The sequence below is a fragment of the Muscardinus avellanarius genome, assembly GCF_963383645.1.
Source record: "Muscardinus avellanarius genome assembly, chromosome: 14".
NCBI lineage: Eukaryota > Metazoa > Chordata > Mammalia > Rodentia > Gliridae > Muscardinus > Muscardinus avellanarius.
Window position 1 is genome coordinate 41,117,607 of NC_137800.1, and position 16,621 is coordinate 41,134,227.

The 16,621-nt window shown below is 45.3% G+C and overlaps 1 protein-coding gene across 1 annotated transcript in view; it reads right to left on the minus strand.

The window, feature by feature from the left end:
• Positions 1 to 780: 780 nt before the first annotated feature.
• The window catches only part of PDGFRL (platelet derived growth factor receptor like), a gene marked incomplete at its 3' end in the record, with an annotated part of 44,022 nt that continues 28,181 nt past the window's right edge, over positions 781 to 16,621 (minus strand). Inside the window, exons 3-6 of the mRNA XM_080709813.1 lie at positions 10,971 to 11,122; positions 5,148 to 5,441; positions 2,458 to 2,597; positions 781 to 969 (exon numbers count right to left, since the gene is read on the minus strand). Of these exons, the coding sequence (XP_080565939.1) occupies positions 781 to 969; positions 2,458 to 2,597; positions 5,148 to 5,441; positions 10,971 to 11,122 (775 nt within the window). The remainder of the gene's footprint in view (positions 970 to 2,457; positions 2,598 to 5,147; positions 5,442 to 10,970; positions 11,123 to 16,621) is intronic.

A 16,621-nucleotide genomic window follows, 5' to 3' on the forward strand; every position in this document is an offset into this window, starting at 1 on the left:
TGAGAAATAGTGAAATGTCTAAGTATTTGAATCTTCTTTTTTTGTGTGGTACTGGAAATTGAACTTGAGAATTCTACTTCCAAGCCATCCCCCTACCCCTTTTATTATTTTGAAACAGGGTCTTGCTAAGTTGCTAAGGGTCTAAGTTGCTGAGGGTGACAGCAAAAGTTTGATCCTCCTGTCTCAGCCTCCCTAGTACTGGGATGATAGATATGAACCACCATGCCCAGCTAGCATTTGGATCTTGAGTTGCTGCTTGTAGATAAGTAGTTGAACTGTATATAGCCCATTTTAAAACTAATGTAGTATTATATCAACTAATATAGTATTGGCATAGTATCAAACTAATGTAGTAGTGTTATATCAAATAGAATAGTAAGCAATGACCCAAGTATTCCTACCAATAAGTCTTTCCCAATGCACTTTTTAAACCAATTTAAAAAAGCACTTAGCCCAGTTTTTATTTTTTATAAAAACTTGCTCATTTAATAGATATGATTATGTAAATTGTTGACATATGCTTTCTCAGCAAAAAAACTAGAAACACGTGGACCTGGGTAAGCATTCAGAATACATGCTTTCTGTTAGAAAAGCTAACACTTTTGCGAATAGATGGATGACTCCCTTTGGTTTGGATGTGTGGGTCTGACTCTCGGGCAGAGGGTGGGGCAGTTTGGCACTTCACATCAGCCTCTGGCAAAGCACTAATAAAAAGCACCCCAAAGCCAACTGTGTGCACAAGTGGGCTTTCTATGGGTTCATTATACTTGACTTCCCAAGTCAGGAAAGCTCCACAGTGGTAGCTACTGTAGTCTGTCCTCGGAGATTCTGAGCAGTGCAGATGTAATATCCTGCGTCGATGGTCTCAAAGTCCTCGACGGTAATGACGCTCTGGGAGATCCGTGTGGTGTGCCCCAACCCTCTGTGGATCAGCCTCCAAGTGTCTTGAATCGTCACAGGCCTTTCATCCTGTTTAACGACATGGACACAGACTGAACAAGGGCGGCGAGCTGCTCCCATGCACCCACCACCACTGAGCATTCCTTTCAAAGTGCCAAGCATGTTGCTTATAAAAGACTGGTATGCAAGGCTCATAGGCTCTGGGAGCTTTTACACTGGATAATCATTCAAGGCTGCATTTTCCCCCAAGCAAAGTCAAGAATTTCAGGATGCTGTTTGGTGATTTCTTTCTGTCCTTTTTTTTCTTTTTTTCTTCATATAAAATGTATGCTTTTGGAACTCAAAGTGTAACTGGTCTTAAAGTGTAAAAACGTGGACAGAATTTTTCACTACTCCCATCTATGTGTTGCCCTCTTTCAGCCTCTTAAGGGATTCTTTTTCTCAGAACTTAGAAGCCCAGAGCAGTCAGAGATTTTGGGATATTTAGTGTTAAGATTTGGGAAAGAGAACAGTAAAACTGGGTACATGTGGCAGGCGCAGTAGCACATGCCTGTAATCCCAGTACTTGGGAAGTTGAGACAGGAAGATGGAATGTTCCAGGCCAGCCTCTGCTACTTAGGGAAGACCCCCTATTTCAATTTTTGTTCTTAATTTTAAAAGTTCTGGGGGGTATAGCTCAGAAATAGGATGCCCTTGGTTCCAATCCCCAATACAAAAAAAAAAAAAAAAGGCAAATGTGTCTTAAGACTGCAGGGGGAGGAGAGCTGTACCTAGAATGGATAAGATGATGGAACTAAGTTAACACTTTTTCTGCTTATAATATAACCAATTAGCAATTAAAAACAGTCTTCTATTGAAAATCATTAATCTTTTCCAAGTACAGTAATAGTTTTTTTTTTAATAAGCACCTGGTACTAGGATGCTAGAAAATATTGTTCTCTAGGGACATTCATTTTCCATCCATTACAGCCCTTCGGCAGAAGTGTATTGGCTAGTGAGTGTGTCTTGGGAAGCCAAGTCTCTTCTGGCCACCGAGGAGTTATTCCATGTTGGTAGAAGGGCTGTTTGTTCCAGTGAGCAAAACATGCACAAAGGCTAAATATGCCGTAGTTGCTTTTCTGGAAAGTCTACTTTTACATGATCTCTGGCCTCACCACCTTCGTGACAGGGCCAATGTTTATATGCCTACTTGGCATATAAACAATATAAACTTGCACACAACAAGTTTATAAACAATAAACAAGTTTATAAACAAGTTTATAAACAATATAAACTTGCACACAACGCGTGCAGCGAATATACTGCAGGATTCAGGGCTTAGGTCAGCCCCTAGTGGCCCAGAAGACAGGACCGCTGACTGGGGTTGTAAAATGCAGAAAAAGGAAGGACCCTCCTTTCCCTCGAAAGGTAATGAAGAAAAATTGCACAGGGAGGGTACATGGTGGATGAGTTTTCTAATGGAGCCAATTCCTTTTTCTACTTGTCCTTAAAATTAATTTGTAAATAGAAGAAGACAAGCAGGCTCTGGCCCCTGCCATAGTCGCATGTGGCACTCACCTTCTGCCCTGGGAAGAGCCACCTGAACTCCACCTCCACGTCGGGCTCCCCTAGGACAGTGCAGAGCACACTGATGTCCTCCCCGCCTTTCACTCTGTTAGAGGAAGCCATGATGGTGGTCGATGGAGGGCCGCTGGGCACTGGAGCGAGATAGACCCTTGAGTGAGTGTGGCGCTGAGGACCAGCCACAGCCATAATGTTTCTGCCTTTCTCGTGGCTTCCCAATCAGCCCAGGTGCACCCTAGCCTGCCACTTGATTTCCTTGGATACCACTTCTGCTCCTGCACCTCAGTGGCCCAGAATGGGGTCGTTATCCAGAACACCCAGGCCAAGCCACTGTGCTTATAATGAGGTGAGGAGGCTTGAACGTCAGACCAAGGTCTTGTGAAGGAAACAAAAAGATGAGAGGAAGAAGATCCTTGGGGAAAGAGCAAGGAGAACCCAATAAAGGTAGTTTTCATGGCAGCATCCAAAGGGGCGGAGGTGAGCAGGAATGCTGGTGCACACCTGTATCCCAGTACTTGGAGGCTGGGAAAGGAGGACCGCAGGTTCCAGGCCAGCAGCCACACTTAGCAATACCCTCAGCAACTTAGACTCTATTTCAAAATAAAAAAGCAACATAGGATTGGGGTGTAGCTCAGAGGTAGAATACCCCTGAGTTTAATCCCCGGCATCAAAAATAAGGGAGGAAATGTGTGCATGTATGCCTTACCATCTTGTACCCCGTTAAAATGTATACCTGCAGTGTAACAATAAAAAATTAAAAAATTAAAGGGGAGGGTGTTGGAAGTAGATAGTATGGCTCTCCATCCTCAAAAAAAAAAAGTCTAAAATTAAGGACTCTGTTTACAGGAGAGGCAGGAGGCTACCTGTGTTTGCAGTGCCTCTACTACACAGCATTTCAGAAACACATTTCTTTCTTAGGGTCACTTCACTCAAGCAGTTTTAATGGCAGCCCTGAGCCAGACAGTGCTAAGAGCTGAGGCCATAACAGTGAACAAGACAGCTGTGGGCTCTGAGCCCTGGGAGCCTGCTTCCCAGTGGAAGGGACAGCCACTCAGCAAGCAGCTCCATGGTTTGTTCACAACTTCAATTTTATTCAGAGCCACAGAGAAGCCCTTCATGGTCTGAAAGTTCAGAGTGGTCTGAGAGCCAGGAAATGCTTCCTTGAAGAATCAGTGTCTGAACTAAAATGCCAGGGGTGAGCTTAAAAGACATGGATGGAAAAGGGGGAGGCGCCGCTGGCCAGGAATTCCTGTGAGGAGGGCAGAGGGCGCACGGGTCCTGCCAGGACTGTCAGGCCACACGGAGGATTCTGGCTCTGGTTCTAGGAAAGGAGGAAGCTTATGGAATGGTGTAATTGGAATTATAATCAACAGCACTATGAAAAATGGATTGGAAGGAGAAAGAGTGAACACAGAAGCTCAGTTGGTCTTGGGAGAGACCATGACAGCAGGAGCCCTCCTCACAGTGAGGACAGAGAGCCACAGTGCCACTCAGGAAGGATGGAATGAAAGGGCTGAGGGCATCACTTGGAGGTAGAATGCCCCTGGGTTCAATCCCTAGTAGGAAGAAGAAAGACGGTAGAGGAGAAGGAGGAGCTGAAGGACAAGGAGGGGAGGGGGTCTTGGCTGCTACTGTGGTGCTGGTGATGCGATGCCCTGGGAGGCAGAGAAGGCGGGACCCAGGTCTGGAGAGGGCGATGCTGGGCTCAGTGATGGGCGCGTGGCAGAGCGGTGATGGAGCAGCGAGTGCCGTAGACAGGCTCTCCCACCTGAGCCACAGGCATCGTCGAGGCATCGTTAGTACATAGAAATGAAGTGGAGCCATGGACCTGGGCCAGGGGACCCTGAGGAGATCAAGTTGTGAGAAAGAAGAGCGTCTTCCAGAACACCGACATTTAAAAGCTGATAAAAGAGCTGGGCGTAGTGGCGCACACTTGCAATCCCAGCATTCGGGAGGCTGGGACAGGAGGATCGCAGTTTATGGACTGCCTCAGCTACTTAGTGAGGCCCTCTGCAACTCACTGAGAGCCTGTTTTGAAAATAATTAATAATAATAATAATAATAATAATAATAATAATAAAACAGGGCAGGGGGCTCAGAGGTAGAATGCCCCTGGGTCCCTTCCCCAACCCCGCAAAAAAAAAAAAAAGTAAAAAAATAAAAGGCTGATAAAAGGCAAAACATTGACATGGTGGAGCCAGGGGAGGTGGCTTTTGTGAAGGGAGGTGAGATCAGGCCGAGTGAGGACAAATGTCACTGGCTGGGTCGTATGCACAGGGTCCTGGAGGACCTTAGCAAGGGCGGTTTGGGTGGAGTGCAGGGGAGAGGGCCAAGAGCAGGCTGCGGAGCCAGGAAGTGGGGCAGGGAGTGCGTGCAGGAATCTGGCTGCATGGAGAAGGAGTCTTATTGATGAGCTGGAAGATGGTCAAAGAGGGTTCTGTTCAATCCCCAGGAACACACACACACACACACACACACACACACACACACACAGTAAGAGTGACAGTGGTCATGGCCTCCTGAATGAGCTCCACAGGTGAGAACCAGAGGCAGTGGGGAACCCAGATGCTAGTGTCAGAAAACAGCATCTGGGCCTCTTCTTCTCATAAGTAGGGAACAGCAGTACCTGATATGGACCGGCTAGAAGTGACTAAAATCCGGGCTCTGTGGGGCAGCAGGCTTACCCTCTACGTAGAGCAGCTGGTACTTGACGGAGATCTGAGACTTGCCCCCAGCTTCCGCCTTGCAGTACACCACCCCCTGGTGGTCAGAATGAGGCTGCAAGTACACAAAGCCTCTCTTCAGGTCATAAATGATGTCCGTTCCATTGGCCGGAATTTCCTTGGCAGGGAACTCCCTGTGCAGAGTGACTTTGGCCGACAGCACGGTCACTCGACAAGGAACCACAGCTTGTCTATCTGGGTTCAGGTAGACGACGTCAAAGTAACTGGGAGAAGGTACAAACAGTTCTCCTTTCTCTGCAAAGAAGACAGGGGCTTGTTTACTAGACAAACTGTGGTGAGAGCACGGTAAGGATTCTGACGCTCATCACTGGGGGCATGGTTTCAGAACAGATTGTGGGGAACCTGTCTTCTCTTGTTTCCTGGCCATGAAGTGAGCGGTTTTGCTCTACTACCCGCCCCAGGTCCTATTGACTGGCCACAGGCCCAAAGACAGGGGGGTCCATTGATGATGGAGTGGAACTTCCATAACTGTGAGCCCAAAGAAACCTTTTTATCTTTGTAAGTAAATTAAATTAGGCATTTTGTTATAGTGATGGGAAGCTAACATACTTCCTATCTCCTTAAAAGACACAAAGAGCCGGGTGTGGTGGCACATGCTTGTAATCCCCATGCTTGGGAGGCTGAGACAGGAGGATCACACAGGTTCAAAGCCAGCCTCAGCTACTTTGTGAGGCTCTCAGCAACTTAGTGATACCCTGTTTCTAATAAAATATAAAATAGGTCTGGGAGTATAGCCTGGAGGTAGAAAGCCTCTGGGTTCCACCCCCAGTGCCACCAAAAAAAAAAAAAAAAAAAAAGACACAAAGAGACATTTGAGGTCTAAGTCCAAATCAGGCCCATGGATCATCACACTGGAAGTGGGACAGAAGACTAATTTTCTAAAGTTAAGAGAAGTTTTAAACCTTGGAATAAATTGCTGCTTCTGTGTGGAGAAAATTAGCCCCACAGGCTAGTCAGTAACTGCTTTTCTCCGCACCTGGGAGTCCCCGGGGAGGATCAGTAGAGACAGCATGGCCTCCTTGCCCCCTCGCACCCCGCTAGGCAGGCCTGGTGTCCGCCAAGGTCAGTGGGAGGGAGCGGAGCGGGGAGGAGGAACCTGCCGGCCAGGTCTGCCCCGCTCAGCTGCCATCTGGCCAGGCAACTCCAGCCAACCTCCCCTCTTCGCTCTGCCAGGCTCCTTAGCCATAGATGGTGGCATTTTTATCTTACAGAAACGGGAGAAATGAGAACTGGTTCACTCATACTGTCCCTAGGACAGCCAAGGGACTCTGAGTTGGGCTTTTTATTTTGTTTTGTTTCATTTTTGTTAGGGTGTGTGTGTGTGTATGTGTGGTTTCATTTGACATGACACATTAATCCTTTGTTTTCTGGATCATTCTGTGAGAGAATATTATAGTAATTTCTAAGAGAACTAGTTGGGACTAATCACACAACACTTGCTAAATTGCTTCCTGTGTTTTCCTTACAATGTTTCTGAAACAAGTAATTATTCTTGGCTTCCTTCTCCTCTAGCCTTCTGTGTTGCCGTTGTATGTTTTGTGTTAGGCACCGGATTCCTGAAAGCAACAGCTAGTGTCTTCGTGGGCCAAGAGGTCTCAAATTCTGAGTACCAAGTTGACCAACATGGAAGTCCTGTCTCTATGTTAGAAAGAGAATGTCAAAGCTCAGAGATTCTCCTTCATCACAAGGCTTTGTGTCAACCAGCAAGTGATGTGCAACTTTATGATAAATTGATTTTCAGGTTTAGACAAGAGGATTCTTTCAAATGTGCTCACACAGAGTAAGTCTACATGGCCTTGGATGTGTTACTTAAACTCTCTGAGCTTTAACATACTCACTTATAAAGAGAATAATCTGGAGTAGATAATAATCAAAGGAATCTTTTTAGCAAAACATCAGGATCTTATGATTTTAAAATTGTAGAGGCAACTCTTGTTTAAGGAATTGTAATATGAAATGAATGATGAGCCAGTAGAATTATTAAAATTAGTAAAAATCTGCTTTTTTGTGGTCTCGGGATTGAACTCAGGACATTCTACTTCTGAGATACACCTTCAGCCCCACTTTTAAAAATTTTATTTTGAAAGTTGCTGAGGCTGTCGGACAGGCTTGTGCCATCACATCTGGCTAAACAGTGTAATTTTAGAACACAAAAATGGTGCTGTATTTTGTGTACTATAACGCATACTTTGAAATAAGTTACCCTACCAGTTGCTTTTGTTTTTGTGTTTTTTGAGACAGCATCTCACTGTGTTATTCATTCTGGCCTCAAACTTGTGACTCTTCTGCCTCAGCCTCTCAGCCTCCAGAGTAGCTGGGATTACGGGCACATACCACCTCACCCAGATGTCTGCCAGTTGTTTTAAAAAATATGTTTGCAGGGCTGGGGGTGCAGCTACATGGTAGAGCACTTGCCTGGCATGTGTAAGGCCTTGGGTTTGATCCCTAACACCATATACACAAGAAAAACCCTTATGTGTGTGTGTGTGTGTGTATGTGTGTGTGTGTGTGTGTGTGTGCCTATATATATAACAATTAGAAGCTTCCTTCTACAAAAAACAAGTGTGTTGAGGTTTATTTTTTAAATTATAGGTTACATATATTTCCTGCAACTGTGTTTATGTCTACTCATGTAACATATTTCATTAGGAAAACTCAGTGAATGGGATTTTATAGTTCTGAAAAAATAGTCTATAAATGAAAATCCTAACTATAGCATACTCAGTATTTAGTGACGTAATTATTAATGTGGTTTCCCTACATATGAAAATTATTACCCAAGCTTTTCAGTACAAGGAAGACCTCCTGCTGGTAAGTCCTCCTCCTTTATCTGTCTGGGTGGTGGTTACATATGTCTGGAACGTTCCTTCAAGGATAATCTGTGGAATCATATGCTTAAATTCTGTGTGCTTTTATTTATGTATGTTATACTTCAATCAAAAGTGAGAGAGAAGAAACCCTCTTTAGAGCCTCTCAGACAAAGTTGAAAGGGGAACTATAGTAGCAGTTGCTTAATAAAACACTGCACAGAGCGACACAGTCTGCCCCCATAAGAAGCTTCCCAATGTTTTCAATCCAGCTCTAGGAAACATACAGACATAATGGATGACAGATGTTTCTCCACATGGGTAGCTGAGGAGCATATGTTCTGACAGATTCCAGAGCCCGCAGCAGGAACCTCAGCTTCTGTAACAGCTCATCTTGTTTTTCCAGACCCACCCACGCATGCAGAGTCATTGCCAAGCCCTATACTGAAAATCCAACTGGACTCTGAGCTTAGTGTTAAGAAGTTAGAAAAAAAGGACCCAACACATTTGTTCACTTCCCTTTTTGATCCAGGCTTCTTGAAGTTAATATATTTTGGCCCATCTTTGATGCACAAAAGAATTTCAGTAAATTAAGAAAGAGGACGCACCCACAAAATAAAAAGACTGCCCATAAACCTAAAAGGACATTCGGCTCAAGTAAAACCTTCAGTTCAAAACTTTGGCCAGTACCTGGGGAAGACATGACAGGCAGTGCTAATCTCGACAAAGAATCTTCATTCTGCAATTTGAAATATGACATGCACTCTTGTCTGGGGTACTAGGCTCTCATTTGTCTTAATTGATTGATTTTTCCATTGCTTTTGTATAGTGTGGTATAATACAAAGGGCAGGAGGATAATTCTTTGTAGCATATTCCAAAATGAGGATTCAAAGGGATTGCCTGTGGAAAACTGTTAACCATTCTCCTGACTCTGCAAGTTATGCCAGCTGGTGGCTGTCTGTCTATCTATCATCCACCCACCACCTTGTCCTATAAAGGTTTGAAGACAACACTGGGACCTAGGTCAGACAAAACAGGGTTTGACTCCTTACTCTGCCACGATGAGTCATGGGATACTGGACAAGTCTTCTTGCCATTTTGAATCTCAGCATTGACATTATTATTTGTAAATCAGAGATAATAAAAGAGTTTCAGTTCATTTCCTAGGGAGGTCGTTGAAATGAAATGAAATATGTATGCTTCCCGAATTATAACATGCCCTGTCAATGCTTCATGCCAGAAAGAGCCGATTGGGTAGGAAGGAGGAAATAAAGTGTTAATGGCCAGAGCAGAAGCTCCTGCAGATCATAGGCATAAGTCTCGTCTGAAAGGCAGACGGATTCCGGAAGCAAATGAATCCCATGAAAACCTCTGTCTAGACATAAAGGAAAAATTCTGGCTGCATCTGAAAGGCCTTGAACAACAGTACCTGGAAGCGAAATTTACAAGATTCTTGAAAGCTGTTTCTGACCTCTGAACCTTCTTGAACTTCAGCTCCCCAGCTTTAAGCTCAGAAATCTCTTCAGAGGCAAAATGTTGGTGGGGGCACCTTGCAAAATCTGCCTCTCAAAAGTACAAGCTCCAGCTAAACACGGTGGTGCATGCCTGAAATCCCAGTACTTGGGAGACTGAGGCAGGAGGATTGCAGGTTCAAGGCCAACCTTGGCAACTTAGTAAGACCCTCATCAACTTTGCATGATGCTGTTTTAAAGTAAAAAATAAAAAGGTACTTAGTGAGGTCCTTTGCAACTCGGTGAGATCCTGTTTCAAAATAGGTAATAAAAAATAGGGCTGGGGCCGGGCGTGGTGGTACACACTTGTAATCCCAGCATTCAGGAGGCTGAGACCAGAGGATCGTGGTTCATGGACAGCCTCAGCTACTTAGTGAGACCCTGTTTCAAAATAAAGAATAAAAAATAGGGTAGGAGGTGTATCTTAGAGGTCAAATGCCCCTGGGATCCATCCCAGACCTGCAAAAAAAAAAAAAAAAAAAAAAAATAGGGCTGGGAGTGTTACTTGGAGGTAGAATGTCCATGGGTTCCATCCCTATTACCACACACACAAAAAAGGGCTGGGGGTGTAGGTCAGAGGTACAATATCCTTGGGTTCATTCCCCAGCACTACACACACACACACACACACACACACACACACACACACACACACACGGGCAAGGCCCTGGAGAGGAGGAGAATAATTCTCTACTCTCACTTGCCTGCTTTCAGCCTCCCACTTAGGCTCAGGGACTGGGGCTGGAGCCACAGGGATACAACCTTTGCGAATCCTGACCTCTAAAGTTCAGCTCATGATCCACATAAAAACAAACACAGGAGGTCTTTAGCAAAGCTTCCTGTGGCATTAGAAGTTCCGGAGAGGAGGTCATCATAGGTTCTGAGAGCACAGTGATAAAGTCAAAGCAAGACTACCCAATGGGACTGTGTGCAATGATGGAAATGCCCTCTGTCTGTGCCGTCTGTCCAGCACCGCCACCAGTAGCTATGGCAGCAATTGAGCCCTGAACTGTGGCAAGCGTGATTAAGAAAATTAGCTTTTAATTCAGTTTTATTGTAATCAATACTCAGTTATAGTTGAGTGGCCACATGTACGTCATGGCTACCATACTGAATAGGGCAAATGCAGATCCTCTAACTGGACAGTTCTTTGTTCAAATTCTGGTACTACCACTTAATTGCTGTGCGACCTTAGGAATCTATTTGTCTCTCTCCACCTCAACTTTTCCACCTAAAAACTTAAAATTGGAAACGATGCTCATACTTATGCTGAAGGGTTCTTATAGGACCTACATAAAGTAATTGATGTCAGGTATTTAGCTCAGAGCCTGCACACTGAGGGCACTTAGTGTTATTATTTGATATTCAGCATGTGGTGGGAACCTTCAGTTCTGGGCCAAGTCCAGACAGGTGAAGAGTTCCACCAATGTGCCAAACATGTTACCTGTAAAAAAGATGTAGGTGGAGCCTGTTTTAGACTCATCCTTCCTGCAGATGTATCCATTGCAGAGCTGTCCCCAGCAGCTGAACTCGCCCGTGTCGGCCGCGGTGGAGTTGACCAGGGTCAGCTGGCCATAGCGCTCGTGCTGTTTCACACTGTGAATACAAGAGAGATGAGAACTCACGGCAGGTGAGGGCCGGCCAGGGCTTCCAGCCACCACCCTGCTCTGTGGTTCTCAGATGTAAACACCCCAGTGACTCGAGCAGACTTGACGTGCTCTTCTCAGATGGCACAAAGCAATTCAAGAGGGCATTTGAGGGGAAGTGGGGTGGGGTGGGCAGGGAGGGAGAAAAGCCTTTCCTAAAAGGAAATAATAAAGGACAATTGTGTTTTCCAAGGGGAGGAAATTCTCTTTGGCTTCAGAACCAGGGGTTTCCTTAAATAAGATCATGATGCATTAGCAGCATGGCCTCAGAAGCTCAGCCAAAAAGCCCTGGGCTGAGGCTCACTTGCAGCCATTGTATCTAAAGAGTTCTCTTAAAAGCAAATGGCAAGAATGAAAACACACAGCATTATCCAATATCCAGACTCTTTTTCATGAATAAGGGTAGGTCTTTGAATGTAAGCTTGGAATCTTAGAAATGCTAACTTATCATGTTTTAAACAATTTTTCCTTTAGGGAATAGATGCATTGGTGGCTATGATGATGAGCCCCAGGTATACCACCCACCTCTGGTAAAGAGCCAAGTGCATTTAGATCTTTGAGCATTTTTCTCTGGCCTTAACCCTATCTCCCCCACCTCTCTCCTTAATATTTTCTTCTTGTTGTGTGGCAAATATATTTGCAAACCTTTCAATTCCTTTTTGAAATCAATAGAGACATATTAGTCATTATCAAACACTAGTATTGACCAGTTATCATGGCAATTCACTGGATCATATTGGGGCAGAAACCCAGATGTATCATCCTTGCCATGGATGCTCCTATGAGGCGTGAGTCTCAGCATGTGGCGATGCCAAAAGAGACAGTTTTCATCTGAGGACTCATCTCAAATATCCAAGTGTTTCACTCCTCTGAGATCGACATACTTTTCTGCTAGAGTTGAAATTCTCCTGTTTCATCTCACAGCAATATCAGCCTGGTCTGTCACTAGGTTAAATTTAGCACACACAGAATGGTTGGTGGGTCCTAACACAGCTCTCTCTAGCCCACGGCTGAAGAGCTTGCTGTGCCCGCCGCTCCTACAGAGCTCTGTAACTCCCACTCTGTCAACTGCCTCCTTTAAACTGGACGGAAATCTTTCCTCCCTCAGGAAGCTTCTAATTACAATAGACTCTCAAGAATCTCCCCACATTCTCCTAATGAAGTAAGTGGCTCCCTTGTTCTCTGCCACTCGGACACCCCTGGCTTCCTGTTATTACACCAGAGGGTCACAAGGGAAGGGACTGAGCCATATTTGTTTCATATTCCCTAAGCAACAAATCTGTGCAGGGTACACAGTGAGGATCCCCCAAATACGAATGAATTGAAATGAAATCAAACCACAGAGTTAGAAATGGAGACAAATCTTGAAAAGCAGGCATCTTGGTCCCTAGTTTGCTGTAGTTTGGATCTGGAACATCCTCCGAAGACTATATGTATAAGGTTGGCCCCCAGCCCAGGGTGCTACTGGGAGGTGGTGAAAGCTTTTAGAGCCGGGGCCTAGAGGTAGCTTGTAGGTCACTGCACAAGCCCTTGTTGGGGGGTGATGAGACCACAGCCCCTTCCCCTTCCTCTTCCTTCCCTTCTGCTTTGCTCCACCATGTGCGGTCACCGTGAAGCGCCATCACAGGCCCGCCGCAATGGGGCCACTCAGGGACTGGAACCCCCAAAACCGCAAGACAAAACACCTTTCTCTTTGCAGGTACCGTACAGTAATGGAAAGCTAGCTGACACAGCAGATGAGGAAACTCAGTCTCTGATATCAGAAGTGACTTCCTGAGACCCGCAGCCCAGCCGGTGGCTACCCAAGCTAGTCTTCCTAACTCACTTAAGTGTGTACTTAATACACACTCATTAGATAAGAAAACACATATAAAGCACTTCATGCCATGCCTGGTTGGGTGTATTAGCCCAATTCTCTGTAATTACACATAATGACAAATTAAGAGTAATTATTGTGAAGACTACCACAGCCGTGGCAAGCAGACACACCCAGCGCTGTGGAGAGTTGGCAGAGCAAATAAAAAGCAGAGTCTGCGGAGATTACAAAGCGGTTAAGGAGTTAAAGTTAATATGCACCAAAGAAAATAACTACAGGCATTCCCGCAACATGAGGAAAATTCTGAAAGGGGCTCCTTGCCATTGAAGGAAGAGGTAGATAGTAGGAGAAGTCACACTGGACTTTTAAAGGGAGGGGAGGGAGGAGGCACAGCCAGGTACAGAGAGAGGGCGGGCACAGCTGACTCGCTGGGGAAGTCACAAGCCAGGCTGCAGGGAACCGGGTCTGCTGTGTTACCTGCTGCAGCCTTGGTGTGCAGTGGGCAGAAGGACCCCAGCAGTGACTTGAGGCTTCATCTATTAATTACAGAGTGAGCCAGAGCAGGGGGCTGGGACGAGTAAGAAGGAGGGATGATCACTCACCACATGGCAGGGACCACCCCTCAGCTGGAAAGGTGGGAAGTGAAGGGTCCGTCATAGCTGGGCTTGGGCAGAGAAACCAGGAGTGTGAAGTAGGGAAGAAGAGGGGGAGCCTGGGGTGCTGCTGCCGCTACTGTATGAAGGAGCAAGAGGCCTGGGGCCTGAGCTAAGTGTTGACACCACAACCTAAGCAAATACAAGGCTGGAGAGATTTACAACAAACAGGAATGAATCAAAAACTCAATTTTGCCTTTAAGGATCTTAGTTTCAGTAGATTAAAAAAAAAAAAAAAAAGGGCAGTCAGATGTGGTGGCCCATGCTTGTAATCCCAGTACTTGGGATGCTGAGACAGGAGGATCACAGGTTTGCATCCAGCCTCAGCTACTTAGTGAGGCCCTCTGCAACTTACTGAGGGGGCTGGGGATGTAGCTTGGAGGTAGAATGTCCCTGGGTTCAATCCTCTGTACTACAAAAACTATTAATTGATTAATTTGTTAAAGGGTAGAGAAAATGGAGATGGAGGTTGCTCCATGTGAACCATGATACCTGGCCACGTTCCAGTAGAGTTCAAAACCAGGGGACAAAACCAGCAGGGAATCAGTGAATTCACTGAGCACCTTCTCTGAGTCCAGCACTTGCTCACATTACAGTGACAGAAAATATAAGCTGCCATTCCTGCCAGAAAAGTAATCAGCACATAAAACCAATACCTGCGAGTAACCTTCCTACCACCAAATCCTCATGCTGTATCTTTAGCAGGATTGGGGGTGGAAGGAAGGAAATGCACTGGAAAACAGTTCTGCATTTTTCCACCCCCTCTTCTATGCAAACCAAGTAAAACAGGAAACAAATTATTTATCAGGATTACAGTTTAAGCACCTGGGTTTAAAATGCCAATTTCTACTAAGGGTCTTGCATAGTCTAATCAGCAGGCTGCCCAAGGGGATGGGATATGGTCCAAGGTCTCTGGGTGCTCAGGGCATGGGCCCTATAGAGCCAGTGCTCGTAAAAAAATTGCTTCATCCAAAGACCCCCCTTTTTTTCTCTTTTAACCACTAGACAACACCTGTGGGGATGCAGAAGTGGAGGATGTGATGTTTGAGTGGAGCAAAAGGAGGACAAAAGTGTCAGAAGAAGGTAGAATAAGACCAGAAGAATCCAGGAGTGGTGGCACTCCCCTGAAATCCTAGTACCTGGGAGGCTGAGACAGGATAGCAGGTTCACAGCCAGTGTTGGCAACTTAGTGAGACTCTGTTTCAAAATAAAAAATAAAAAGGGCTGAAGGTGTAGCTCGAAGGAAGAATGTCCCTGCATTCAATCCCCAATACTCTCCAAATTAGAAGAATGTACATTAAATAGAAAAGCTCCAATCACCCTAACATATCGGTTCACCTCCAGCCTTTGTTTTTTTTTTTTCTCCAAACTAGCATTTCTAGCCCTGACTACAGAAAGCTCAGTGATAGAAAAGGCCAGGATCTAAAGAGCAATTGCTCCAAAATTTAAGAAAGAGAGAGAGAGAGAGAGAGAGAGAGAGAGAGAGAGAGAGAGAGAAAGAGAGAGGAGGGGAGGGGAGGGGAGGGGAGGGGAGGGGAAGGGAAGGGAAGGGAAGGGAAGGGAAGGGAAGAGAGGAGAGGAGAGGAGAGGAGAGGAGAGATGGGAAAATATCTTCTAATGGGCTTCCATGACCTTTGCAGAGTTTTCTTGCGTTTTTTTTTTTTTTTTTTTTTTTTTTTTGTTTTTTTGTTTTGGGGTTTTTTTTGGTGGTACTGCCGTTCTACCTCCGGGCTACACTCCCAGACTTATTTTATATTTTTTATTTGGAAACAGGGTCTCTTAAGCCAGAGAGGCTGGCTTCGAACCTGTGCGATCCTCCTACCTCTGCCTCCCAAGCACAGGGATTACAAGTGTGTGCCACCACGCCCGGCTCAGAGTCCTCTTCTTATCAGCGGAGGTCTAAAGCTCCTTTCTTCTTCAGGTGGCCCAAGTCATGGGATGGCACAAAAGAGGTCGCTGACAGCTCCCAAAGTTAGAAAATACTGTGCCTCTTATCTGAGGCTGTGACCCCCCACCTCCGACTCTACAAGCCAAGGTCAGAGAGTGAGCTTCAGGCTATAAGGTATTATTCATTAGTCTCATAAATGCTTCATGGATGAAAATTAAACGGGAGGCACTGGAGTGGAGAGGAGGAACTCGAAGATGCCTAGGCAGTTCTCTGCTCTCAAATGCCCCTGCAGCAAGCCATGGGAATTCCAGAAAGGTAGCCAGGGAGAGCTTCAAGGCTAGGAGGAAGTTGGGGAAAGAGAAGGATTTCATTCCCAAGGAAGGAGATCTTGTGAAAGGAAAAAGAATATGGATGTACAACAAAGAGAGGTTTGACTGGCACACACGGGAGCTGGACTGTGTGAGAGGCTGTAGCCACGTAAAATTTAAGATCATGGACTTTGAAGCCACCTGACCAGATTCAAACCCATCTGCACTCTGCCCTTTAGACTTGTTAGCTACAGATCCGGCCTTCCCACCGTCTGGTTACACCTACCTCTTCAGGGTTTTAGTAAACACATTATTAATAACTAACACTTTGAAGTGCTGGGCATTGAGCTAAATCCTTCAAATAAGCTCAAAACTTAGCACAACATGCAGCTCTGTGCATTTTAGAGACTGTCATCATTATTATGGTTCCTTTTAATTCTCACAACATGTAAACTTGGAGGTGCTATTGTTCTCTTTTTATTAATGAAGACACTTAAACTTAGAGAAGTAAGTTTTCCAAGATCTCCCAGCTGGTAAGCGGCAGAACATCTGATCTAGTGTCATGTAGACTCAGGTTCTGAATGTCTGAAAATTAAAGGACATGACTTCCCATCCCATCAAAATAAAGTGAGCTGAAGCGATTTTGACTGAGAAATGGTTCTTCTAACTGGCCTGTAAAACCTGCTAAATATGGCCATACACACAACAAACAAAAACATGGGCAATCTGATTGAATTAGCTCTGTATTAAAAATGATGCCCCATTCTCTACATGTTTGTTTTTG